The sequence below is a fragment of the Tachyglossus aculeatus genome, chromosome 5 (assembly GCF_015852505.1).
Source record: "Tachyglossus aculeatus isolate mTacAcu1 chromosome 5, mTacAcu1.pri, whole genome shotgun sequence".
Lineage (NCBI taxonomy): Eukaryota > Metazoa > Chordata > Mammalia > Monotremata > Tachyglossidae > Tachyglossus > Tachyglossus aculeatus.
In genome coordinates this window covers 37,297,544-37,325,390 of record NC_052070.1, presented here as the reverse complement: position 1 = coordinate 37,325,390, position 27,847 = coordinate 37,297,544, and the positions used below count along the sequence as shown (strand labels likewise).

The following is a 27,847-nucleotide window of genomic DNA, read 5'->3' as shown; positions in this document are numbered from 1 at the left end:
GCCGGCAGGGGCCACAGGGCGTTGCGTCAGAGAGAGTCACAGTGTCAATCACAGTGTCAACACCGCAGGCCCGAGGTCGCCCTGCAGGCGGGACACCGTGCCCACGGCAGCGGTTGGACACCAGGGTGGGTGGCAGGGACCAGGTCCCATCACCCCACCTGGGGTCAGGAGCCTGCCCCAGGCCCACAGCCCAGGCCCACAGCCCCAGGCCGGGGCAGGGCTCGCCTCTCCTCCTCTACCGGTTCACCCGGGTCAGAGCAAAGGCTGCCGGGACTGCCGGCGAGGGCACCCCCCCGCCCATGCTCCCTCCCCACACTCACTCTAGAGTGAAAAACTCCCATGGAGGGCAGCCGGGCCCCCTCCCCACTAGCCGCCAGTCCACGATGACTGTCAGATTAGAGACCTGAGGACCAGCATGGCCTTACAGTAACTGCGCAGTGAGCAAGCATTCCACCTTGGGCATCGGCAAAGCTGGCAGCGCCAGGCTACCTCACGAACCTCCCAAATCAGGACCCCTGAGGGGCACCCTGTCACACGCCAGGGCATGACACTTTCACACCCAAACCACACCACGATGGGGGCCACGCTACCTCCTCAGCCACACCACTGGCGTGCCGACGCGGATTACCAAATGGAGGCTGCCACCCAGCCACAACCCTGGGCCCTCTCGTGACCACCTGCCGTCACAAGGACCCAATACTGGATGTCAGTCACAGTTTACTTCCCCAAGGTGGGATAGAAACCACAGACCCAGAAAGGCGCCCCAGTAAGGGGCAGGTCACAGGCACGCTTTGCTGGGCCTCTCCAAGAACACACCCACCTGCGTCGTCCTCAGCCCTCCGGGCCCCGGGCCGTGACGATGCGGGAGGCGGTGGCCCAAGCTGGGAGGGGGTGGCAGACCGGGCGGCTGGGGCTCACCTTGCCCAGGAAGTGCTTCCGGTAGATCCGGGCCATGTGGTTGCATTCCAGCTTCACCTTGGAGGTTGGGGACTGGGGCTGCTCGGTCTCGGGGGTGCTGACGAGCTCGTGGTTGGTGCCTTCGATCCAGTAGCCGCCGAACTGGGGTAACAGGATGAGGGGAAAGGGCCCTTCTCGCCCCAGGACCTGAAGAGGATTTGGGAGGAAGGTGAGGGGAGGATGGCGCCCAGGGCGGAGCACCGCAGGGACACTTCTGTCTAGTGGGGAACTCTGGATGAGGGGGAGAGGAGCCCCACATAGATCCTGAGAGCACCCCCCCAACACCCTCACATCCCACGTGGGTCAGAACCATGTAGAGATGTACCGGGCTGCCCCCAGCTCCCAACAGACTTGCGCCCCTTCCCTTCGACAAACCCGAAATGAGAGGAGATGCTCTCTCTCTCTCCGCCCTCCCTCCCACCAAGGTGCAACAGAGGTCAAAGTGTTCAAGAGGCGGGGGGCTGAAGGCAACCCAGGTATTCTGGCTCGCTCTTCTCACAGCAGAGACGGGGTTATCCCTGCAGGCCTTCTGGAACCCATCTGCCTGTGGTTTGGGCAGGGGAGTCTGCCCCTCATCCTCCCCGCTGCGGGAGAGAGGGGTGGCTGAGTCTCAGGGGCGGGGCGAGCTGCTCTGTTACCTCGTGGACACTGGGGTAGGGGATGTAGTCCTCTTCTGTCTGTAAAACACAAACAAGGCAAAATCCTTCTGGAGTTGGGAGCCCCAGGAAGGGGCAGGCCCTGTCCCTGGGGGCCCGGGCTGGGTTGGTGGTGGGTTGAGGGGTGCGGGAGGTTCTGTAGCCCTGGATGGGGGTCCCTGGATCAGTCAGGCCTTCCGCTAGTCCACCTGAAAGCACTCCAGTGGGGCTCCCCACTCAGCCCTGGGGGGAGTCCAGCAGGCCCCCTTCCTCCCATTCCGCAGCCAGGAAAACGGGCCTGGGGTGGGCACAGGCTCGTGGCCAGGGCCGAGGTATGACAGAATGAAAGTCCAGGGCCCCAGGAATCCCAGCCTGGGGCAAGCTGCCTTTCCCAGCACACTCTACACCTTCTCCCTGCCTCTAGTGGGACCTGGCCCCTTCCCCCGCAACTCCTCTGGCTGAAAGATGAGCAGTTTTAGTCCCGCTCACTTCCAAGTGGGACGAGAGGTGAGTGAAACCTGAAAGGTGGAGGGTCAGGGCCTGTTTCCCCCTCACCCTGGCCCCGCCGGGTCTCAGATGGCCCTTCAGGGGTCAACGCCTGCCAGCTGACGGGCCACACGGCCCAAGGTGTCACAGTCGGAGGGGACGGAATGGAGATGGGATGGAGCTGGCTCTCTCTCCAGCCGGGTCCTCTCCTCATCTCCCCATCACTCCGGCCGATAAGCTTGTTGGGGGCAGGAACGTGTCAACTGACTCTGTTGAACTGCTCTCTCCCAAGTGCTTAGTATAGTGCTCTGCACACAGTAAGCACTCAATAAATATGATTGATTGATAGCTTTCCCATTTCCACAGGCCAGACCCCCCAACCCACCTCCTATCCTCAGCCTGAGTCCCAGGGTAATGGGTGACACAACGTCCCCTCCTGAGTGGTGAGTTCAAGTCCCGCCTGGGATAACTGGCAGGACAGGCTCCCTGGAGCCCACTGACAAAACTCCTTGGGAGCCTCCCGCCAGGCCATCTGGGGCTTCTGCTTCCAGCATCCGTTGAGGTCTCTGCCTGACCGAGCTCACTCCTCTCCCCTTGGCCGGCGACCTCTCCATCCCCACCCGGCCCTCGGACCCTCAGTAAGCTCCGGCTGCGGTAACCGGGGCCACTGTACCCAAGTATGGCTCTGCTCTGGAGCAGGAGAGAGAGATAGGGTGGTGGGTGGGAGGAAGGGTGTGGGGGTGCCATCAGCGTGGCTCAGTGGAAAGAGCCCGGGCTTTGGAGTCAGAGGTCATGGGTTCAACTCCCGGCTCCGCCAATTGTCAGCTGTGTGACTTTGGGCAAGTCACTTAACTTCTCTGGGCCTCAGTTACCTCATCTGTAAAATGGGGATGAAGACTGTGAGCCCCCCGTGGGACAACCTGATCACCTTGTAACCTCCCCAGCACTTAGAACAGTGCTTTGCACGTAGTAAGCGCTTAATAAACGCCATCATTATTATCATCCCTGGGCCCAAACATACTTTCAGAGGAGGTGGGAAGGAGCATCTCTGTTCATCCATTCTACTTCCCTGCAAAGAAGACAAGAGTTCCGTCAGGGCCCTTCCCCTGGAAGCCGGCCCAGCTGCCCCAGAGACCCCCTGGGACATCAGCCAGCTGGGACCTCACCCTGGGGGCAGAAGCCTCTCGCCTCCAACACGGGTCACAGCTCCGAATGGCCAGGGGCAAAACGGCCAAAGAGGGGCCCAGTGAACTAGGTCCAGAAGAGCGGGCAGGTGACCACATCATCATCGTCACCATCATCACCATCACCAGTGGTATTTGCTGAGCACCTGAGTGGGAAGCACTGTACTAAGCACTGGGTCCGACAGAAGCAAGGCAGATCATCACTGTCTCCTCCCGCCTCCAGGAACGAGCAATCTAACGGGCTGGACAAAATGTAAGATTCTTTACACATAGTGGGAAAAGCAGCGGGAAGGACAGGATAAGAAGTTGTACAGATGAAAATAGGATGAATAATCAGGACGAATACAACTGCACTTGTCTGCGGGAGTTGGGGGTAGCTACACCTGCCTTGGGAAATGAGGAGGCTGTGTGCCTTAGTCCGTGGAACAGGGACCGTATCAGACCTGATTAGCTTTTATCTACTCTAGCGCTTAGGACAGTGCTTGACGCTTAGTGCTTAATGAATAACAAATTATTTTTAAAAAAGAGAAGTGTCCTCAATCTTTTGGTTTCTTTGTATAGGTGTTATGCTTGCACTGACGAGAGAGAGAGAGAGAGAGAGAGACAGAGACAGAGACAGAGAGACAGAGAGAGAGAGAGAGAGCACGCAAAACATTGGAGAACACGTGTCCGTATACATAACTGGGGCTGGGAAGAGGAGGGAAGAAGAGGGAAGAAAAAGAAGGGAGAAAGAAGAACAGACAGAATAGAGGGTGAGGGGAAAGGGTTGGAGGAAAGGGTGAGCGAAGAGGGCAAAAGGAAGAGCAGAGGGGGGAAAAGGAAGAACGAAGAGGGGAAACAGGAGAGCAGAGAGCATGAGTGTGAAAATGCAAGAAGGAGCAAGCAGCAAACAGAGAGTGTCTGTGTGGAGTCTCTGGGAGCTGGGCAGGCAGCTCAGTGAGACACAAGGACACAGTGTTGGGCCCCGGCAAGCTCATTCCCTAGCCTTGCCCCTCCCCTGATGTTTGTTTCCCCCGATTTCACCCCAGTAGAAACGGGAACTGGGGTCCATGGCTGTTTCTGTGTCCCCCACCAACCCTGGACGCCCTTTCTCCGTCCCGGACTCCCTATGCCTTATTGACGGGAACAGAGCTTCCACCCCACCACCTCTTCTCCCCCTCCTCCCCCTCCTCCAGGAGATCAGATGGGCCACCGCGTGTGGCTCCGTTTCGCCTCATCGGCAGCCGCCCCCCTCGCCCCTAACCCCTCACGGAAAGGCCTTTGGTCCTCAGAAGGAAGACAACACCGACCTCGGTGATGCAGAGGCCGGGGCCGGGTGACAGGCAGAGTCAGGCTCGGCCAGCGGAAGAGGGAAGAAAATGGGAGGGGAGACAAGCAGATGCCAGTGGCCTGCCACTCTTAGCAGGGGAGTGGGACAATGGGTAGGGCCCCACGTCGGAGCCCCCCTCGCTCCTCGCCCGGCCTGGCGGGACTCCTGCTGGTCTCCTCGCTTTTCTGGGGAGGAGGAATCCAAGACCGGGGAATTCCCTGCCAATAACCCGTGCCACTCACTGCCCACCTCGTGGTAATCCCCCAGTGCTTACCTGCATCTTCTCAATCATTTCAAACAGGTCTGCGTTCTGGGAGATAGAGAGAAAGAGAGAGAGAATATGAAGGGATGGGGTGGGGGGCACTCAGGGCCACCTCTTGGCAGTTTTCTCCCCACCTTCTCGGACCTGGGGCCAGGGTTTCCATCTCCCGTGACTGAGCCGCTACAAGACGATGCTACCACGGGTCATCCTGGCGCAGTATCCCCAAGTGGCCCAGGGACGGGATGAATCTCGGAGGAACTTTATAGCCCAGCTCAGCCCCGCTGTAGGGCACGCCGGCCAGAAATAGCCTCCCGGCCCCCGGCAGATCCAGCTAACCGCTCTGGTGGGCCCCGAGCCGGTGGAGGCCCGAGGGCCCCCCGACTAGAGTTCGCCCCCTCCCAACCTCCTCCAAATGCAGCACCACCTCCCCTTCCCTCACCGATGCGGAGGAATGAGCAAGGCCTGGGGGGATTAGATTGCGCCGGCCACCCTTGATGGCCCACAGTTGCCATCACCCTCATCATCACACTGCCCTACCCATTTGGCCAAAGCCCTGGCTCCAGGCTGGCACCTCTAGGAGCCCACCCTCCGTGCAAACATCTCGTGGAGCCAGGAACTGGCCATTTTCAAGCTCCACCGGGTGACATCCCCTCAACCCGGGGGGCCAGGGCGGCCTGTACCTCGAGGCCCGTCTTCCCTCCATCACTGATGTCCGGGAACACCTAGTTCCAGCTGGCAACCCCCATGCCACCAATGGAGAAGACTCTCTACTCCAGCCCCAGCTGCTGAGCCAGGTGGCGGCGGCGATAAGAAGTCCGTGCCAGGGCCGGGACCCGGCTGCCAGAGAGAAGAGGGCAGAAACACCCCTACTTCGGGGGAAGCTGCATTACCCCAGGACCCCAACTTGTACATATTTACTATTCTATTTATTTTGTTAGTGATGTGCATATCGCCGTAATTCGATTTGTTCTGACGATTTTGACACCCGTCTACGGGTTTCGTTCTGTTGTCTGTCTCCCCTTCTAGACTGTGAGCCCACTGTTGGGAAGGGACTGTCTCCATATGTTGCCAACTTGTACTTCCCAAGCACTTAGTACAGTGCTCTGCACACAGTAAGCACTCAATAAATACGATTGATTGATTGATTGATCAATCTAGGGGGGCCCACTGGACTGCAAGGGAACCCTCCCTCCTCCCACCAATGTGTGGCCGGGACACTGGACTATGGAATCTCTGCTGGGAACCGAGTCCTCATGGCAAGAGACCTTCCGGCTCTTCCCCGGGTACCGCTGCCCATCGCCCTGAAGAGGAAGGGGAGCCCGTCTCTTGGACTTTAATGAGCGGCAGAGCACACAAGAGCTATTTACACACACACAAACACACACTCACATGCATCCACCAGCACAACCGGGGTGCCCTCACCCCACGCTGGGCACACCTGAGCACAACGGGTTAAGACAGTCAATCCGTCTCCCCTAATGGTTCTTCCTGGAGTGCAGTCCCAATCAATCAATCAATCAATCGTATTTATTGAGCGCTTACCGTGTGCAGAGCACTGTACTAAGCGCTTGGGAAGTACAAGTTGGCAACATATAGAGACAGTCCCTACCCAACAGTGGGCAGCTGGCAGGGCCCTGGAAGCTCTGGCCTCTCCCCAGCCCAGCATTCATTCATTCATTCATTCATTCAATCGTATTTATTGAGCGCTTACTGTGTGCAGAGTGCTGGACTAAGCGCTTGGGAAGTCCAAGTTGGCAACATCTATGGACGGTCCCTACCCGACAGCGGGCTCACAGTCTAGAAGGGGGAGACAGACGACAGAACAAAACATGTGGACAGGTGTCAAAATTGTCAGAACACACAGAATTATAGCTAGATAATAATAATAATAATAATAATAATAATAATTATTATTATTATTATTATTATCATTATAATGATGGCATTTATTAAGCGCTTACTATGTGCAGAGCACTGTTCTAAGTGCTGGGGGGATCAAGTTGTCTCACGTGGGGTTCACAGTCTTCATCCCCAATTTACGGATGAGGTAACTGAGGCTCAGAGAAGTGAAGTGACTTCCCCAAGGTCACCCAGCAGACATGTGGCGGAGTCGGGATTCGAACCAATGACCTCTGACTCCAAAGCCCGGGCTCTTTCCACTGAGCTGCGCCGACATCATTAGCAAAATAAATACGATAGTAAATATGTACAAGTAAAACACATAGAGTAATAAATCTGTACAAATATATACAAGTCAGCTGGGGGACTTTGGGCAAGTCGCTTGACTTCTCTGTGCCTCAGTTACCCCATCTGTAAAATGGGGATGAAGACTGTGAGTACCATGTGGGACAACCTGATTACCTTGTAATAACAATAATAATAATAATAATTATGGTAATTAGGGTTAGGGGATGTGAAATGGAGATGAAGACTGTGAGCCCCAGTCTTGTTATTTTAACAAAATAAAATAATAATAATAATGATAGCATTTATTAAGTGCTTACTATGTGCAAAGCACTGTTCTAAGTGCTGGGGAGGTCACAAGGTAATGAGGTTGTCCCACAGGGGGCTCACAGTCTTAACCCCCATTTTCCAGATGAGGGAACTGAGGCCCAGAGAAGTGAAGTGACTTGCCCAAAGTCACACAGCTGACAAGTGGCAGAGCCGGGATTTGAACCCATGCCCTCAGACTCCAAAGCCCGGGCTCTTTCCACTGAGCCACGCTGCTTCTCTAAATGAATAGAATAAATATGTACAAGTAAAACAAAGAGAGTAGTCTCCCCCTTCTAGACTGTGAGCCCACTGTTGGGTAGGGACCGTCTCTATATAATAATAATAATAATGTTGGTATTTGTTAAGCGCTTACTATGTGCAAAGCACCGTTCTAAGCGCTGGGGGGAATACAAGGAGATGAGGTTGTCCCATGTGGGGCTCACAGTCTTAATCCCCATTTTACAGATGAGGGAACTGAGGCCCAGAGAAGTGAAGTGTCGTCTCCCCCTTTTAGACTGTGAGCCCACTGCTGGGTAGGGACCGTCTCTATATGTTGCCAACTTGTACTTCCCAAGCGCTTAGTGCAGTGCTCTGCACACAGTAAGCGCTCAATAAATACGATTGATGATGATGATGATGAAGTGACTTGCCCAAGGTCACACAGCAGACACGTGGGGGAGGCGGGACTCGAACTCGACATGACCTGTGACTCTCAAGCCCGCGCTCTTTCCACTGGGCCACGCTGCTTCTCTTATGTTGCCAACATGGACTTCCCAAGCGCTTAGTACAGTGCTCCGCACACAGTAGGCGCTCAATAAATACGATTGATCGATTGATTGATATACATATATACAGCACCCAACGCTTCCTCCACCCACCCGCCGCCTCACCAAAGGCGGTCCGGGGGAACCGGCTTTCATCATCATCATCATCATCAATCGTATTTATTGAGCGCTTCCTATGTGCAGGGCACTGTACTAAGCGCTTGGGAAGTACAAATTGGCAACATATAGAGACGGTCCCTACCCAACAGTGGGCCAGGATGGAGCCCAGACCCTCCCGATCACGGAATACCAAGCTCTCCGTTACCCGTAACATACACATACATGCACACACACAGAAGCACAAACATACAAATCCGGGTGCAAGCCCAGCAGCCGAGCCTCAAAGTCACGCGTGCCCCGTATACCTCACACGTGCACACACACACACACACAAATACACAGCAGGGTGCAAGCCCAGAAGCCTAGCCCCAATCAATCAATCAATCAATCGTATTTATTGAGCGCTTACTGCGTGCAGAGCACTGTACTAAGCGCTTGGGAAGTACAAGTTGGCAACATATAGAGATCGTCCCTACCCAACAGTGGGCTCACAGTCTAAAAGGGGGAGGCAGAGAACAAAACGAAACATACTAACAAAATAAAATAAATAGAATAATAATAATGGCATTTATTAAGCACTTACTATGTGCAAAGCACTGTTCTAAGTGCTGGGGAAGTTACAAGGTGATCAGGTTGTCCCACAGGAGGCTCACAGTCTTACTCCCCATTTTACCGATGAGGGAACTGAGGCCCAGAGAAGTGAAGTGGCTTGCCCAAAGTCACCCAGCTGACAGTTGGCGGAGCCGGGATTCGAACCCATGACCTCTGACTCCAAAGCCCGGGCTCTTTTCCACTGAGCCACGCTGCTTCTCCTAATAGATATCATCATCATCAATTGTATTTATTGAGCGCTTACTATGTGCAGAGCACTGTACTAAGTGCTTGGGAAGTACAAGTTGGCAACATCTAGAGACAGTCCCTACCCAACAGTGGGCTCACAGTCTAAAAGGGGGAGACAGAGAACAAAACCAAACATACTAACAAAATAAAATAAATAGAATAGATAGGTACAAGTAAAATAAATAGAGTAATAAATCTGTACAAACATATATACATATATACAGGTGCTGTGGGGAAGGGAAGGAGGTAAGATGGGGGGATGGAGAGGGGGACGAGGGGGAGAGGAAGGAAGGGGCTCAGTCTGGGAAGGACTCCTGGAGGAGGTGAGCTCTCCTCACCAGATATGTACAATAGAGTAGATATGTACAAGCAAAATAAATAGAGTAATAAATATGTACAAGCATATATGTGCCCCGGGTGTCTCACACACATACACACCCACACGCAGAGTTTACCCAGTTGCACACGCGTGTACCAGGGACGGACGGGGGGTACAACCCAACGCACAGTGTCCCACAGATTGTACCCCACGCGGCCTGAGGACGGGGGCACCCCACGGACACCAGGCCACGGGTTTTGCCCGCGCAAAATCCCCACCTTGTAGTCATAATAATAAAAATGTTGATATTTGTTAAGTACTCACTTGTAGAGATGGGCCACTGCACAAGCCCGATTTTTCCTCTTTACGTTCCTAAAGTTCCCTTCTAGCGAGCCACTCTTTTAGACTGTGAGCCCACTGCTGGGTAGGGACCGTCTCTATATGTTGCCAATTTGTACTTCCCAAGCGCTTAGTACAGTGCTCTGCACATAGTAAGCGCTCAATAAATACGATTGATGATGATGATGATGCTGACTATGTGCCAGGCACTGTTCTAAGCGCCGGGGTAGCTACGAGGCAATTACATTGGGAAGCAGCGTGGCTCAGCGGAAAGAGCCCGGGCTTTGGAGTCAGAGGTCACGGGTTCGAGTCCCGGTTCCGCCAACCGTCAGCTGTGCGACTTTGGGCAAGTCACTTCACTTCTCTGGCCCTTAGTGACCTCATCTGTAGAATGGGGATGAAGACTGTGAGCCCCCCGTGGGACAACCTGATTACCTTGTATCCCCCGGGCTCTTAGAACAGTGCTTGGCACATAGTAAGCGCTTAATAAATACCATTATAATTACAAGGTCCCACATGGGGCTCCCAGTCTTCATCCCCATTTTCCAGATGAGGGAACTGAGGCACGGAGAAGCGAAGCGGCTGGCCCAAAGTCACCCAGCCGACGAGTGGCGGGGCCAGGATTAGAACCCACAACCTCCGACTCCCAAATCCGGGTTCTTGCCAATAAGGCAGGCTCTTAGACTGTCAGCTCGTTGCGGGCAGGGAACGTGCCTCTTTACTCAATCAATCAATCAATCAATCGTATTTATTGAGCGCTTACTGTGTGCAGAGCACTGTACTAAGTGCTTTACGGTTGTACTCTCCGCTCCCAAGGGCTTAGTACAGTGCCCTGCACAGGGTAAGCACTTAATAATAGAGAAGCAGTGTGGCTCAGTGGCAAGAGCCCGGACTTGGGAATCAGAAGACGTGGGTTCGAATGCCGGCTCCGCAACTTGTCAGCTGTGTGACCTTGGGCAAGCCACCTCCCTTCTCTGCGCCTCAGTTCCCTCATCCGGAAAATGGGGATTAGTAATAATAATGACGGTATTTGCTAAGAGCTTACTATATGCCAAGCCCTGGGGGAGATACGAGGTGATCACGTTGTCCCCCGTAGGGCTCACAGTCTTCACCCCCATTTTACAGATGAGGGAACTGAGGCCCGGAGACGTTTAAGCGACTTGCCCAAAGTCACACAGACTGTAAGACTGTCAGCCCCACGGGGGACAACCTGATGACCTTGTTGATTCATTCATTCATTCAATCAAAACATATTAACAAAATAAAATAAATAGAATAAATATGCACAAATAAAATAAATAAATTCATTCATTCATTCAATCGTATTTATTGAGCGCTTACTGTGTGCAGAGCACTGGACTAAGCGCTTGGGAAGTCCAAGTTGGCACCATATAGAGATGGTCCCTACCCAACAACGGGCTCACAGTCTAGAAGGGGGAGACAGACAACAAAACCAAACATATTAACAAAATAAAATAAATAGAATAAATATGCACAAATAAAATAAATAAATTCATTCATTCAATTGTATTTATTCAGCGCTTACTGTGTGCAGAGCACTGTACTAAGCGCTTGGGAAGTCCAAGTTGGCAATATATAGAGACGGTCCCTACCCAACAGTGGGCTCACAGTCTAGAAGGGGGAGACAGACAACAAAACAAAACATATTAACAAAATAAAATAAATAGAATAAATATGCACATATAAAATAAATAAATTCATTCATTCATTCAATCGTATTTATTGAGCGCTTACTGTGTGCAGAGCACTGGACTAAGCGCTTGGGAAGTACAAGTTGGCAACATATAGAGACGGCCCCTACCCAACAGCGGGCTCACAGTCTAGAAGGGGGAGACAGAGAACAAAAGAAAACATATTAACAAAATAAAATAAATAGAATAAATATGCACAAATAAAATAAATTCATTCATTCATTCATTCAATCGTATTTATTGAGCACTTACTGTGTGCAGAGCATGTTACTAAGCACTTGGGAAGTCCAAGTTGGCAACATATAGAGATGGTCCCTACCCAACAGTGGGCTTACAGTCTAGAATGGGGAGACAGAACAAAACAAAACATATTAACAAAATAAAATGAATAGAATAAATATGCACAAATAAAATAAATAAATTCATTCATTCATTCAATCGTATTTATTGAGCGCTTACTGTGTGCAGAGCACTATACTAAGCGCTTGGGAAGTACAAGATGGCAACATGTAGAGACGGTCCCTACCCAACAGTGGGCTCAAATAAATAGAGTAATAAATTCATATTACATAGAAGTGCTTGTATCCCCCCAGCACTTAGAACAGTGCTTGGCACATAGTAAGCGCTTAACAAATGCCATTATTATCATTATTATTATTATTCCTGTCCTCTCCCAAGCGCTTAGTACAATGCCCTGCCCAGAGTAAGCGTTCAGTAATAAGTACGATGGAGTGACATATGGGACCGTCTCTATATGTTGCCAAGTTGTACTTCCCAAGCGCTTAGTACAGTGCTCTGCACATAGTAAGCGCTCAATAAATACGATTGAATGAATGAATATGGTGGCGGGGCCGGCAGTCTACTGTCTACTGACACCCGTCTACTTGTTTTGCTGTCCGTCTCCCCCTTCTAGACTGTGAGCCCACTGTTGGGTCGGGACCGTCTCTATACGTTGCCAACTTGTACTTCCCAAGCGCTTAGCACAGTGCTCTGCACACAGTAAGCGCTCAATAAATACGACTGAATGCATGAATGAATCCCCCTTCTAGACTGGGAGCCTGTTGTCAGGGAGGGACCGTCTCTATCCGTTGCCCATTTGTACTTCCCAAGCGCTTAGCCCAGTGCTCCGCACACAGTGAGCGCTCAGTAAATACGATAGAATGAATGAATTAGTACTTCCCAAGCGCTTAGCACACAGTGAGTGCTCACTAAATAATAATAATAATAATAATAATGACGGTATTTGCTAAGCGCTTTCTACGTGCCAAGCACTGTTCTAAGCGCTGGGGAGGTTATAAGGTGATCGGGGTGTCCCACGGGGGGCCCACAGTCTTAATCCCCATTTTACAGATGAGGGAACTGAGGCCCAGAGAAGTGAAGTGACTTGCCCAAAGTCACACAGCTGACGGAATGAATCAGTACTTCCCAAGCGCTTAGCCCAGTGCTCCGCACACAGCGAGCGCTCACTCAATACGATGGAATGAATGAGTTAGTGATAATAATGATGGCATTTATTAGGCGCTTACTCTGTGCCAAGCACTGTTCTAAGCACTGGGGAGGTTACAAGGTGATCAGGTGGTCCCACGTGGGGCTCACAGTCTTCATCCCCATTTTCCAGATGAGGAAACTGAGGCCTAGAGAAGTGAAGTGACTTGCCCAAAGTCACCCAGCTGACAACTGGCGGAGCCGGGATTTGAACCCATGACCTCTGACTCCAAAGGCCGGGCTCTTTTCCACTGAGCCACGCTGCTTAGTACTTCCCAAGCGCTTAGCCCAGGGCTCCGCACACAGTGAGCGCTCACTAAACAATAATAATAATAATAATAGTGATTGTATTTGTTAAGCGCTTACTATGTGCCAAGCACTGTTCTAAGCGCTGGGGGGGGGGGATACAAGGTCATCAAGAGAAGCAGCGTGGCTCGGTGAAAAGAGCCCGGGCTTTGGAGTCAGAGGTCATGGGTTCAAATCCCGGTTCCGCCAACTGTCAGCTGGGTGACTTTGGGCAGGTCACTTCACTTTTCTGGGCCTCAGTTCCCTCATCTGGAAAAAATGGGGATGAAGACTGTGAGCAGCGTGGCTCAGTGGAAAGAGCCCGGGCTTAGGAGTGAGTGAGCACTCACTAAATAATAATAATGATAATAATAATAGGGATGGTATTTGTTAAGCGCTTACTATGTGCCAAGCACTGTTCTAAGTGCTGGGGGGGAGATACAAGGTCATCAAGAGAAGCAGCGTGGCTCGGTGGAAAGAGCCCGGGCTTTGGAGTCCGAGGTCATGGGTTCAAATCCCGGCTCCGCCAACTGTCAGCTGTGTGACTTTGGGCAGGTCACTTCACTTCTCCGGGCCTCAGTTCCCTCATCTGGAAAAAATGGGGATGAAGACTGTGAGCAGCGTGGCTCAGTGGAAAGAGCCCGGGCTTTGGAGTCAGGGGTCATGGGTTCGAATCCCGCCTCTGCCACTTGTCAGCTGTGTGACTTTGGGCAGGTCACTTCACTTCTCCGGGCCTCAGTTCCCTCACCTGGAAAAAATGGGGATGAAGACTGTGAGCAGCGTGGCTCAGTGGAAAGAGCCCGGGCTTTGGAGTCAGGGGTCATGGGTTCGAATCCCGCCTCTGCCACTTGTCAGCTGTGTGACTTTGGGCAGGTCACTTCACTTCTCTGGGCCTCAGTTCCCTCATCTGGAAAAAATGGGGATGAAGACTGTGAGCAGCGTGGCTCAGTGGAAAGAGCCCGGGCTTTGGAGTCAGGGGTCATGGGTTCAAATCCCGGCTCCGCCAACTGTCAGCTATGTGACTTTGGGCAGGTCACTTCACTTCTCCGGGCCTCAGTTCCCTCATCTGGAAAAAATGGGGATGAAGACTGTGAGCAGCGTGGCTCAGTGGAAAGAGCCCGGGCTTTGGAGTCAGGGGTCATGGGTTCGAATCCCGCCTCTGCCACTTGTCAGCTGTGTGACTTTGGGCAGGTCACTTCACTTCTCCGGGCCTCAGTTCCCTCATCTGTAAAATGGGGATGAAGACTGTGAGCCCCCCGTGGGACAACCTGATCACCTTGTAACCTCCCCAGCGCTTAGAACAGTGCTTGGCACCTAGTAAGCGCTTAACAAATACCAAAATTATTATTATTATTATCCAGGTTGTCCCACGTGGGGCTCGCAGTCTTCATCCCCATTTTCCAGATGAGGGAACTGAGGCCCAGAGCAGTGAAGTGACTTGCCCAGAGTCACCCAGCTGACGGTTGGAATACGATTGAAGGAGTGAATTGGTCCTTCCCCAGCGCTCACTAAATACGATGGGATGGATGAATGAATGAGTGAATGAATGAATGAATGAATGAATGAGTGAATGAATGAATGACGGTCCCCGCCCCCCCCGCTTCCCGCGGCCCGTCCCGGTCCTCACCTGCCAGCCGGCCCCGGGCGGCAGGGCGCCCCTCCGCGGCGGGGCGGGGGGCAGCGGGCGGCCCGGACGCGCCATTCCTCGGGGGGTCGGAGGGGGGCGCTCAGCTGGCCCCGCTCGCCCCGGCCCCACTCGCCCCGCTCGCCCCGCGGGCTCCGGGCTCGGGCCCGCGACGCCCGGGACACGCCCCCAAGACGCCCATTGGCCCGCTCCGACACGGCCACGCCCACCTCCCCGTCCGGGACACGCCCCCGCACCGCCCATTGGCCCGCTCCCGCCACGGCCCCGCCCACCTCTCCGTCAAGGACACGCCCCTCGCTCCGCCACGGCCCCGCCCACCGCCCCGTCCAGGACACACACCCCCGCGCCGCCCATTGGCCCGCTCCGCCGCGGACCCGTCCACACCACGCCCCCCGTGCCGCCCATTGGCCCGCTCCAGCCCGAGCCACGCGCCCCGCACCCCCATTGGCCCGCCCTGCCCGGGACACACCCCCCCCCCGCGCGCTACCCATTGGCCCGTCCCGCCATAGCCCCGCCCATCTCCCCGTCCAGGACACGCCCTCTGCGCCGGCCGTTGGCCCGCTCCGCCCGAGCCACGCCCTCCACACCGCCCATTGGCCCACCCCGCCAGGGACACGCCCCCAGCCCTGCCCATTGGCCCGTTCCGCCAGAGCCCCGCCCACCTTCCCGTCTAGGACACGCCCCCTGCACCGCCCACTGGCCCGTCCCGTCAGAGCCCCGCCCACCTTCCCGTCCAGGACACGCCCCTCGCACCGCCCATTGGCCCGCTCTGCCAGAGCCCCGCCCACCTCCCCGTCCAGGACACGCCCCCGCACCGCACATTGGCCCGCCTCGCCCGGGACACGCCCCCACACCGCCCATTGCCCGCTCCCCCAGTCCCGCCCACCGCCCCGCCCGGGACACGCCCACAACACCGCCCATAGGCCCGCTCCGCCGGAGCCACGCCCCCGCACCGCCCATTGGCCCGCTCTTCCAGAGCCCCGCCCACCGCCCGCCCGGGACACGCCCACAACACCGCCCATTGGTCCGCCCCGGCCGGGACACGCCCACCTTCCGACTGCGGATTGGCCCGTGCCGCCCACGCCCCGCCCCCGGACACGCCCTCTCCCCCCACCCTTCGGCCCCAGGACAGGCTGGCTCCGCCCCCCTCCCCCCACCCCCCCAAACATGGCTGGCCACGCCCCCTCTCCCCACCCCCCAGCCACCTCCACTTTCACATATTTATTAATAATCATAATAATAATGATTAAGCGCTTACTACGTGCAAAGCACTGTTCTAAGCGCTGGGGAGGTTACAAAGTGATCAGGTTGTCCCATGTGGGGCTCACAGTCTTTATCCCCATTTTACAGATGAGGTCACTGAGGCCCAGAAAAGTGAACCGCTGTTGGGTAGAGACCATCTCTATATGTTGCAAACTTGTACTTCCCAAGCGCTTAGTACACTGCTCTGCACACAATAAGCGCTCCACAAATACGACTGAATGAATGAATGAAGTGAAGTGACTTGCCCAAAGTCACACAGCTGACAACTGGCAGAACCGGAATTTGAACCCATGACCTCTGACTCCAAAGCCCGGGCTCTTTTCCACTGAGCCACGCTGCTTACCATTCTGTTTATTTTGCTAACGATGTACATCTAGTTTTACTTCTATTTGTTCTGATGGCTTGACAGCTGTCCACGTGTTTTGTTTTGTTGTCTGCCGCCCCCTTTTAGACTGTGAGCCCGTTGTTGGGTAGGGACCGTCTCTATATGTTGCCAACTTGGACTTCCCAAGCGCTTAGTACGGTGCTCTGCGCACAGTAAGCGCTCAATAAATACGATTGAATGAATGAATGAATGAATGAATGAAGAGAGACGCTGGCCCCGCCCCCTTTCCCCTCCCCTCCCGGAAGTGAGACTGGCCCCGCCCCTTCTCTCCCTCCCCCTCTCCCGGAAGTGAGGTTGGCCCCGCCCCCTCCCTGAAGAGACGCTGGCCCCGCCCCCTCTCCCCCCTCCCGGAAGTGAGACTGGCCCCGCCCCCTCTCTGAATAATAATAGCACTTATTAAGCGGTTACTATGTGCAAAGCACTGTCCTAAGCGCTGGGGAAGTTACAAGGTGATCAGGTTGCCCCATGGTGGGGGGCTCACAGTCTTCATCCCCATTTTCCAGATGAGGGAATTGAGGCACAGAGAAGTGAAGTGACTTGCCCAAAGTCACCCAGCTGCCAATTGGCGGAGTCGGGATTTGAACCCATGACCTCTTGACTCCAAAGCCCGGGCTCTTTCCACTGAGCCACCCCCGCCCCCTCCCCCTCCCGGAAGTGGCATTGGCCCCGCCCCCTCCATGGGGAGAGGCTGGCCACGCCCCTTCCCGGAAGTGAGGCTGACCCCGCCCCCTCTCCCGAGGAGAAGCTGGCCACGCCCCCTCCTTTGAGGAGAAGCTGGCCCCGCCCCCGAGGAGAAGCTGGCCACGCCCCCTCCCTGGAGAGGGGCTGGCCCCGCCCCTCCCGGAAGCGAGACCGGCCACGCCCCCAATGCGGGGAAACTGGCCACGCCCCCTCCCGGAAGTGAGGCTGGCCCCGCCCCTCCAGGAAGCGAGGATGGCCACGCCCCATCCGGAAGTGAGGATGGCCACGCCCCCTCCCGGAAGTGAGGGTGGCCACGCCCCCTCCCTGTAGAGACCCTAGCCCCGCCCCATTCATTCATTCATTCATTCGTATTTATTGAGCGCTTACTGTGTGCAGAGCATGGAAGAGATGCTGGCCCCGAGGCTGGCTCCTCCTCTTCCTTTTTTTAATGCATTTGTTATTATCATTATTATTATTGTTGTTGTTATTATTATTGTATTTGTTGACTGTGAGCCCACTGTTGGGTAGGGACCGTCTCTATAGGTTGCCAACTTGTACTTCCCAAGCGCTTAGTCCAGTGCTCTGCACACAGTAAGCGCTCAATAAATACAATTGATTGATTGAGCGCTTACTTTGTGCCAAGCACTGTTCTGAGCGCCTGGGGGAGAGACAGGGTGATCAGGTTGTCATTCATTCGTTCAATCGTATTTATTGAGCGCTTACTGTGTGCAGAGCACTGTGCTAAGCGCTTGGGAAGTACAAGTCGGCAGCATGGAGAGACTGTCTATATAAAAATATATATAGGACATATAGTATCCTCCATTTCTGTAAAAAATGCTAGAAGGAGGATGAGAAAGCATGGTGAGTGCTCTGCACACAGTAAGCGCTCAATAAATACGATTGATGATGATGATGATGGTGAGAGTCAGTTTGTCCTGCGTGGGGTTCACAGTCTTCATCCCCATTTTACATCCCCTAACCCTAATTACCATTATTATTATAATAAATGTCATTATTATTATTATTATTATCATTATTATCATTATTATTATTATTATTACAAGGTGATCAGGTTGTCCCACGTAGGACTCACAGTCTTCATCCCCATTTTACAGATGGGGCACAGAGAAGTCAAGCGACTTGCCCAAAGTCCCCCAGCTGACTTGTATATATTTGTACAGATTTATTACCCTATTTGTTTTACTTGTACATATTCACTATTCTATTTATTTTGTTAATGATGTGCATAGAGGCATAATTCTGTTTGTTCTGACGATTCGTCCACATGTTTTGTTCTGTCGTCTGTCTCCCCCTTCTAGACTGTGAGCCCGCTGTTGGGTAGGGACTGTCTCTATATGTTGCCAACTTGTACTTCCCAAGCGCTTAGTACAGCGCTCTGCACACAGTAAGCGCTCAGTAAATACGATTGATTGATTGATGTTTTGTTCTGTCGTCTGTCTCCCCCTTCTAGACTGTGAGCCCACTGTTGGGTCGGGACCGTCTCTAGATGTTGCCGACTTGGGCTTCCCAAGCGCCTAGTCCAGTGTGCTGCACCCAGTAAGTGCTCAATAAAGACGATTGAATGAATGAATGACACGGAAGGGAGGGGGAACTGAGGAAAAAAGGCATATTCCGGCCTGTGTCTCCCAACTCCTGTCATTCCCGACGAAGGGCAATTTCAGGCCCGTGACAGGGATGGAGGGGTCCGGTTATGGCCTAAGGGTGAAGGCTTTTAAAATAACGGCGGAGTCGGGGAGAGGGATGCAGTGTTTCTGATTTAAGGATCCCCAGGTCACGCTATGTGTGCCGCTCCCTCCTGTGCTGCTCTTATAATAACCATTTATTTATAAAAACAATAATAATGATGGTATTTATTAAGCATTTACTATGTGCCAAGCACTGTTCTAAATGCCGGGTTAGAGACAAGCATGGCGTAGTGGATAGAGCCATGGCCTGGGATTCAGAAGGTCATTACCTTGTATCTATTACTCTATTTATTTATTTATTTGTTCTACTTGTACATATCTATTCTAATTATTTTATTTTGTTTGTTTGGTTTTGTTCTCTGTCTCCCCCTTTTAGACTGTGAGCCCACTATTAGGTAGGGACTGTCTCTGTTGCCAACTTGGACTTCCCAAGCGCTTAGTACAGTGCTCTGCACACAGTAAGCGCTCAATAAATACGATTGATTGATTGATTGATTGATTGATCTACCCTACCGCTTAAAACAGTGCTTGGCACATAGTAAGTGCTTAATTTACTACGGAGATGCAGCGTGGCTCAGTGGAAAGAACCCGGGCTTTGGAGTCAGAGGTCGTGGGTTCAAATCCCCGCTCCGCCAATTGTCAGCTCTGTGACTTTGGGCAAGTCACTTGACTTCTCTGGGCCTCAGTGACCTCATCTGTAAACTGGGGATTAAGACTGTGAGCCCCCCGTGGGACAACCTGATCACCTTGTAACCGCCCCAGTGCTTAGAACAGTGCTTTGCACATAGTAAGCGCTTAATAAATGCCATTATTATCATTACTAACAAATACCATTATTATGATGATGATTATTACAAGGTGATCAGGTTGTCCCACGTGGGCCTCACGGTCTTCATCCCCATTTTACAGATGAGGGAACTGAGGCACAGAGAAGTTAAGAGGTTTTCCCAAGGTCACACAGCTGACAAGTGGAAGAGCTGGGATTAGAGCGACCTCTGACTCCCAAGGCTGGGCTCTTTCCCCTAAACCACGATGCTTCTCTTGCTCCTTCATTCATCTTCCTCCCATTACCGCAGCACATACATATATATTTGCAACTTTTAAAAAATGTATTTATTTATTCATTTGTATTTATTTATTTACTTATCTATCTATTGATAGTAATGTCTGTCTCCCCCTCTAGACTGTGAGCTCACTGTGGGCAGGAATGTGTCCGTTTGTTGCTATATTGTACTCTCCCAAGCGCTTAGTACGGGGCTTTGCGCACAGTAAGTGCTCAGTAAATGAGAAGCAGCGTGGCTCAGTGGCAAGAGCCTGGGCTTGAGAGTCAGAGGTTGTGGGTTCTAATCCCGGCTCCGACATTCATCAGCAGGGTGACTTTGGGTAAGCCACTTAACTTCTCTGTGCCCTCAGTGACCTCATCTGTAAAATGGGGATTAAGACTGTGAGCCCCCCGTGGGACAACCTGATCACCTTGCATCTACTCCAGTATTTAGAGCAGTGCTTGGCACATAGAAAGTGCTTAACAAATACCACCGTCATTGGCACATAGTAAGCGCTTAACAAATATCATCATCATCATCATCATCATCAATAAATATGATTGAATGAATGAATGATATGCCAAGTTACGGCCCAGGCCACTCTCTGCCCTCAGACTGAGCCAGCCATCTCCTGGTTCATTCATTCATTCATTCATTCAATCATATTTATTGAGCACTTACTGTGTGCAGAGCACTGTACTAAGCACTTGGGATGTACAAGTTTGCAACATATTCATTCATTCAATCGTATTTATTGAGCGCTTACTGTGTGCAGAGCACTGTACTAAGCGCTTGGGAAGTACAAGTTTGCAACGTATAGAGACGGTCCCTACCCAACAGCGGGCTCACAGTCTAGAAGGGGGAGACAAGACAACAAAACAAAACATATAGACCAAATAAAATAAATAGAATAAATATGTACAAGTTAAATAAATAAATAAATAGAGTAATAAATCTGTACAAACATCTATACATATATATAGGTGCTCTGGGGAGGGGAAGGAGGTAAGGCGGGGAAGGGGGGATGGGGAAGCAGCGAAGCGTGGCGTGCTGAAGAGAAGACTTGCCCGAAGTCACCCAGCAGACAAGGGGCAGAGCGGGGATTAGAACACAGGTCCTTCTGACTCCTGTGCTCTAGTCACTAAATCCCACTGTTGGATTGATTGATCTGTTCTGTACTATAGTATTATAGTACTATAGTATTATAGTAGTAGTATGGTATATCAATCAATCAATTGTATTTATTGAGCGCTTACTGTGTGCAGAGCACTGTACTAAGCCCTTGGGAAGTACAAGTTGGCAACATATAGAGACGGTCCCTACCCAACAGTGGGCTAGTATATACTATAGTATACTATAGTATACTATATACTATATATACTATACTATATACTATACTCCCCTCCCCTATACTATACTATAGTATATACTATACTATACAATATAGTATAGTATACTATAATAGTATAGTATAGGGGAGGGGAGTATAGTATACTATAGTATAGTATACTATATACTATATATACTATACTATATACTATACTCCCCTCCCCTATACTATACTATAGTATATACTATACTATACAATATAGTATAGTATACTATAGTAGTATACTACTAGTAGTATACTGTACTATACAATATAGTATAGTATACTATAGTAGTATACTACTAGTAGTATAATTTAGAGAAGCAGCGTGGCTCAGTGGAAAGAGCCCGGGCTTTGGAGTCAGAAGTCACGGGTTCAAATCCTGGCTACGCCATTTGTCGGCTGTGTGACTTTGGGCAAGTCACTTCACTTCTCTGGGCCTCAGTTCCCTCATCTGTAAAACGGGGGTGAAGACTGTGAGCCCCACTTGGGACAAACTGATCACCTTGTGACCTCCCCAGCGCTTAGAACAGTGCTTTGCACATAGTAAGGGCTTAACAAATACCATCATCATTATTAGTATTATATAGTAGTATAGTATTATAGTATAGTATAGTATTATATAGTATATAATATGCAGCCCCCACTGAGCGCCATGTGGGATAGTGCTTGCTTTACAGAAAATTCAGGTACAGAGCCCAGCAGGCACACCTGCCCGGTGGGCTCGGCAAGTTGGAGAGGAGGCCGGGGGACTGGGGAGGGTGCCAGTCTTCAGGGGCTTAGGTCAAGCGAGGCAGAGAGGGAGAGTCAGAGACGGAGTTCATTCATTCATTCAATCGTATTTATTGAGCGCTCACTGTGTGCAGAGCACTGTACTAAGCGCTTGGGAAGTCCAAGTCGGCAACTTATAGAGACGGTCCCTATTCGACAACGGGCTCACAGTCTAGAATAAAGCAGCGTGGCTCAGTGGAAAGAGCACGGGCTTTGGAGTCAGAGATCATGGGTTCAAATCCCGGCTCCACCACATGTCGGTTGTGTGACCTTGGGGAAGTCACTTAACTTCTCTGAGCCTCAGTTACCTCATGAGTAAAATGGGGATTAAGACTGTGAGCACCACGTGGGACAGCTTAATCACCTTGTATTCCCCCAGCGCTTAGAACAGTGCTTTGCACATAGTAAGCGCTTAACAAATGCCATTCACATCCAAGCCATCACCAAAACCTGCCGGTCTCAGCTCCGCAACATTACCAAGATCCGCCCTTTCCTCTCCATCCAAACCGCTACCCTGCTCGTTCAAGCTCTCATCCTATCCCGTCTGGACTACTGCATCAGCCTTCTCTCTGATTTCCCATCCTCATGTCTCTCCCCACTTCAATCCATACTTCATGCTGCTGCCCGGATTGTCTTTGTCCAGAAACGCTCTGGGCATGTTACTCCCCTCCTCAAAAATCTCCAGTGGCTACCAATCAATCTGCGCATCAGGCAGAAACTCCTCACCCTGGGCTTCCAGGCTGTCCATCCATCCCCTCGCCCCCTCCTACCTCAGCTCCCTTCTGTCCTTCTCCAGCCCAGCCCGCACCCTCTGCTCCTCTGCCGCTAATCTCCTCACCGTACCTCGTTCTCACCTGTCCCGCCATCGACCCCCGGCCCACGTCCACCCCCGGGCCTGGAATGCCCTCCCTCTGCCCATCCGCCAAGCTAGCTCTCTTCCTCCCTTCAAGGCCCTACTGAGAGCTCACCTCCTCCAGGAGGCCTTCCCAGACTGAGCCCCTTCTTCCTCTCCCCCTCGTCCCCCTCTCCATCCCCCCATCTTACCTCCTTCCCTTCCCCACAGCACCTGTATATATGTATATATGTTTGTACATATTTATTACTCTATTTATTTATTTATTTATTTATTTATTTATTTATTTATTTATTTTACTTGTACATATCTACTCTATTTATTTTATTTTGTTAGTATGTTTGGTTTTGTTCTCTGTCTCCCCCTTTTAGACTGTGAGCCCACTGTTGGGTAGGGACTGTCTCTATAGGTTGCCAACTTGGACTTCCCAAGCGCTTAGTACAGTGCTCTGCACACAGTAAGCGCTCAATAAATACGATTGATTGATTGATTGATAGAAGGGGGGACAGACGACAAAACAAAACATGTAAACGGGTGTCAAGTCATCAGAACATATAGAATTAAAGCTAGATGCACATCATTAACAAAATAAATAGAATAGTAAATATGGACAAGTAAAATGAACAGAGTAATAAATCTGTACAGACGTTCATTCAATCGTATTTATTGAGCGCTTACTGTGTGCAGAGCACTGTACTAAGCGCTTGGGAAGTACAAGTCGGCCACATAGAGAGACAGTCCCTACCCGACAACGGGCTCACAGTCTAGAAGGGGGGAGACAGACGACGAAACAAAACACGTAGACGGATGCGCCAGACACGGCCCAGCCTCCATTTCAATAATTAACAGCAGTAAATATTGATTTATTACACAGCCGACTTCCAAGCCCGAGTGCTTCCAGGCACCTATCTCAATGCAGCCTCATGATAAACTCGTTCCCATCATCATCAATCGTATTTATTGAGCGCTTACTATGTGCAGAGCACTGTACTAAGCGCTTGGGAAGTACAAATTGGCAACATATAGAGACAGTCCCTACCCAACAGTGGGCTCACAGTCTAAAAGAGGGACGGGTCCCACAGGGGTGGAGGTGGAGGGGCCACGACGAGGAAGAGGTGTGAGTGGACAAGTGGACAAGACCTGTGACTTTGACAGGGCCCAGAACAGATCAATCAATCAATCAATCGTATTTATTGAGCGCTTACTGTGTGCAGAGCACTGGACTAAGCGCTTGGGAAGTCCAAGTTGGCAACATCTGGAGACGGTCCCTACCCAACAGTGGGCTCACAGTCTAGAAGGGGGAGGCAGAGAACAAAACCAAACATATTAACAAAATAAAATAAATAGAATAGATATGTACAAGTAAAATAAATAAATAGAGTAATAAATATGTACAAACATGTATACATATATACAGCAAATGGGACGTGGAGGAATTTGTGCAGAGGGTGACAATGCTTGGGGTTTGTGGGTGTTGAGGGCTGGATTTGGGGGCGTCAGTGTAAATTGAGAGTGAGTCCAGAAAAATCGATTGTGGGTTCGAATTCCGCCTCTGCCTCCTACCAGCTGTGTGATTTGGGGCAAGTCAACTTCTCTGTGCCTCAGTTACCTCAACTGTAAAATGGGGACTAAGACTGGGAGACCGACGTGGGTCAGCTTGATAACCTTGTATCTACCCCAGCACTTAGAACAGTGCTTGGCACATAGTAAGCACTTAACAAATGCCATCATCATTATTATCAGGGCTTAGAACAGTGCTTGGCACGTAGTATTCTCCCAATACTATGTGTATTGGATTGTATTGTGTATGTGTCGGGGGGGCACTGTACTAGACTGAGCCCCCCTGATACTGAGCCCCCTTTTTCTTCTCCTCCTCCCCATCCCCCCCGCCCTACCTCCTTCCCCTCCCCACAGCACTTGTATATATTTGTACAGAATTATTACTCTATTTATTTTACTTGTAAATATTTACTATTCTATTTAGTCAATGATGTGCATATAGCATATATGTGATATATATGTGACTCATATGCATATATGTGCATACAGCTTTATTTTGTTTTGACGATTTTGACACCTGTCTACATGTTTTGTTTTATTGCCTGTCTCCCCCTTCTAGACTGTGAGCCGTTGTTGGGTAGGGACCGTCACTATATGTTGCCGACTTGGACTTTCCAAGCGCTTAGTACAGTGCTCTGCACACAGTAAGTGCTCAATAAATGAATGAATATTGAGTGCTTACTGTGTGCAGAGCACTGTACTGAGCCCTTGGGAGAGTACAATATAACAATAATCGGACACATTCCCTGCCCACAACGAGCTTACAGTCTAGCTGACAAAGCTGGGGCTCCTCTCGGCCCGGCCAGGAGTACATTCATTCAATTGTATTTATTGCACATCATTGACTAAATAGAATAGTAAATATTTACAAATAAAATAAATAGAGTAATTTACTGGTACATCACTGGTACATCAGTGGTTTGGGCTCTCAATCCATCAATCGTACTTACTGAACACTTACAGTGCAAGGAGTACTGTACTAAGCACTTGGGAGAGTACAATAATACAGAGTTGGTAGACATCCTGCCCACAGAGAGATTATACTCTAGAGCAGGAGATAGACATTAATATAAATAAGTAAATTATGGATCTGGACGTAAATGTTGTGGGGCTGGTGGAGGGAGGATGAATAAAGGGGACAAATCCAAATGTAAGGACAACGCAGAAGGGAGAGGAAGAGGAAATTATGGATCTGGACGTAAATGTTGTGGGGCTGATAGAGGGAGGATGAATAAAGGGGACAAATCCAAGCATAAGGGCAATGCAGAAGGGAGAGGAAGAGGAAATGAGGGCTTAGTCAGGGAAGGACTCTTGGAGAAGATGTGCCTTCAATAAGGCTTTAAAGGTGGAGTCTTTTAGACTGTGAGCCCGTTGTTGGGCAGGGATTGTCTCTATCCGTTGCCGAATTGTACTTTCCAAGTGCTTAGTACAGTGCTCTGCACACAGTAAGTGCTCCATAAATATGATCGATGGAGTGTTTAAATGAATGAGTCTCCGGAGGTCTCTGAGAGGTAAGCATCTTCTGAGCTGCTGGCAGTTCCCCCTCTGCCTCCTCTTCCTCAACTCCTCCATCTCTCGGAGGCTCGGCCCGACAGAATTTCAAATGTCGTCGAGGGGAGGGAAGGGAGGGAAATTGGGTTAGGGGGTGAACAGTCCATCCCCTCCACTGGAAGGCACAGCTGCTGAGATCCTGCCTGCTGTCTGCTCGCATTTGGTCCATTCCACAGCCGGGATGCCCTAGGAGCTGGTGACCCTGGGAGAAGCAGCATGGCTTAGTGGAAAGAGCTCAGGCCTGGGACTCAAGTGACCTCGGTTTTAAACTCGGCACTGCCACTTGCTTGCTCTGACTTGCTCTAATGCCCTGTGCCTCAGTTTCCTCATCTGTAAAATTCATTCATTCAATCGTATTTATTGAGCGCTTACTGTGTGCAGAGCACTGCAGATGAAATGCCTGTTCTCCTTCCCCCATGGATTGTGAGCCCCATGCTGGACAGGGACTCTGTCTGACCTGACTTCCTTGTCTCTATTCCCATGCTACATAATAATAATAATAATAATAATAATGGCATTTATTAAGCGCTTACTATGTACAAAACACTGTTCTAAGCGCTGGGGAGGTTACAAGGTGATCAGGTTGTCCCACATGGGGCTCACAGTCTTCATCCTCATTTTACAGATGAGGTAACTAAGGCACAGAGAAGTGAATCCATCAGTCAATCAATCAGTCGTATTTATTGAACGCTTACTGTGTGCAGAGCACTGTACTAAGCGCTTGGGAAGTACAAGTCGGCAACATATAGAGACAGTCCCTACATATTTACAGGTGATGTGGGGAAGGGAAGGAGGTAAGATGGGGGGATGGAGAGGGGGACGAGGGGGAGAGGAAGGAAGGGGTTCAGTCTGGGAAGGCCTCCTGGAGGAGGTGAGCTCTCAGTAGGGCCAAGTGAAGTGACTTGCCCAAAGTCACATGGCTGACAATTGGTGGAGCAGAGATTTGAACCCATTATCTATAATAATAATAATGATGATGGCATTTATTAAGCGCTTACTATGTGCAAAGCACTGTTCTAAGCGCTGGGGGAGATACAAGGTGATCAGATTGTCCCACGGGGGGCTCACGGTCTTCATCCCCATTTTACAGATGAGGGAACTGAGGCCCAGAGAAGTGAAGTGACTTGCCCAAAGTCACACGGCTGACAATTGGTGGAGCAGAGATTTGAACCCATTATCTATAATAATAATGATAATGATGGCATTTATTAAGCGCTTACTATGTGCAAAGCACTGTTCTAAGCGCTGGGGGAGATACGAGATGATCAGATTGTCCCACGGGGGGCTCACAGTCTTCATCCCCATTTTACAGATGAGGGAATTGAGGCCCAGAGAAGTGAAGTGACTTGCCCAAAGTCACCCAGCCGACAAGTGGCGGAGCCGGGATTTGAACCCACGACCTCTGACTCCAAAGACCAGGCTTTTTTCCACTGAGCCACGCTGCTTCTCAATGCTTGGAATATACAAGTACTTAACAGTCTTTTAGACTGTGAGCCCGCTGTTGGGTAGGGACTGTCTCTATATGTCGCCAACTTGTACTTCCCAAGAGCCTAGTCCAGCGCTCTGCACACAGTAAGGGCTCAATAAATACGATTGATTGATTGATTGATTAACAAATACCGCAGTTATTATCATGATGGATCCACCTCTTTGAGGGCCGAAGCAGGGGTGGCCTGGAGAGTCTGAGTCCAACACTCCCGCTAAGCCTGTCCAGGAAACCATGCCCCGGGCTGGCCGGGGCCTTGGGGTGGAAGTGATGGGGGCCTGCCTTGGGTGGGCTTCACCAGGGCTGTGGAGAGGTGATTTTCGTCCATTGCAACCCCCTGCGGG

At 51.2% G+C, this 27,847-nt stretch overlaps 1 protein-coding gene across 7 annotated transcripts in view; it reads right to left on the bottom strand.

Annotated features, from left to right (window-relative positions):
- Window positions 1–27,847, bottom strand: part of LOC119928189 (RAP1 GTPase activating protein) — a 127,774-nt gene that overhangs the window by 18,047 nt on the left and 81,880 nt on the right. For 6 of the 7 annotated variants that reach the window (XM_038746223.1, XM_038746217.1, XM_038746218.1 and 3 more), the window contains 4 exons: window positions 4,846–4,881; window positions 3,100–3,147; window positions 1,596–1,634; window positions 919–1,104 (listed from right to left, as the gene is read on the bottom strand). In XM_038746223.1, the coding sequence (XP_038602151.1) occupies window positions 919–1,104; window positions 1,596–1,634; window positions 3,100–3,147; window positions 4,846–4,863 (291 nt within the window). In that variant the 5' untranslated portion in view covers window positions 4,864–4,881. Of the gene's footprint in view, window positions 1–918; window positions 1,105–1,595; window positions 1,635–3,099; window positions 3,148–4,845; window positions 4,882–14,817; window positions 14,869–27,847 lie in introns of those variants that run through there. The other variant, XM_038746221.1, reaches the window with a different exon arrangement.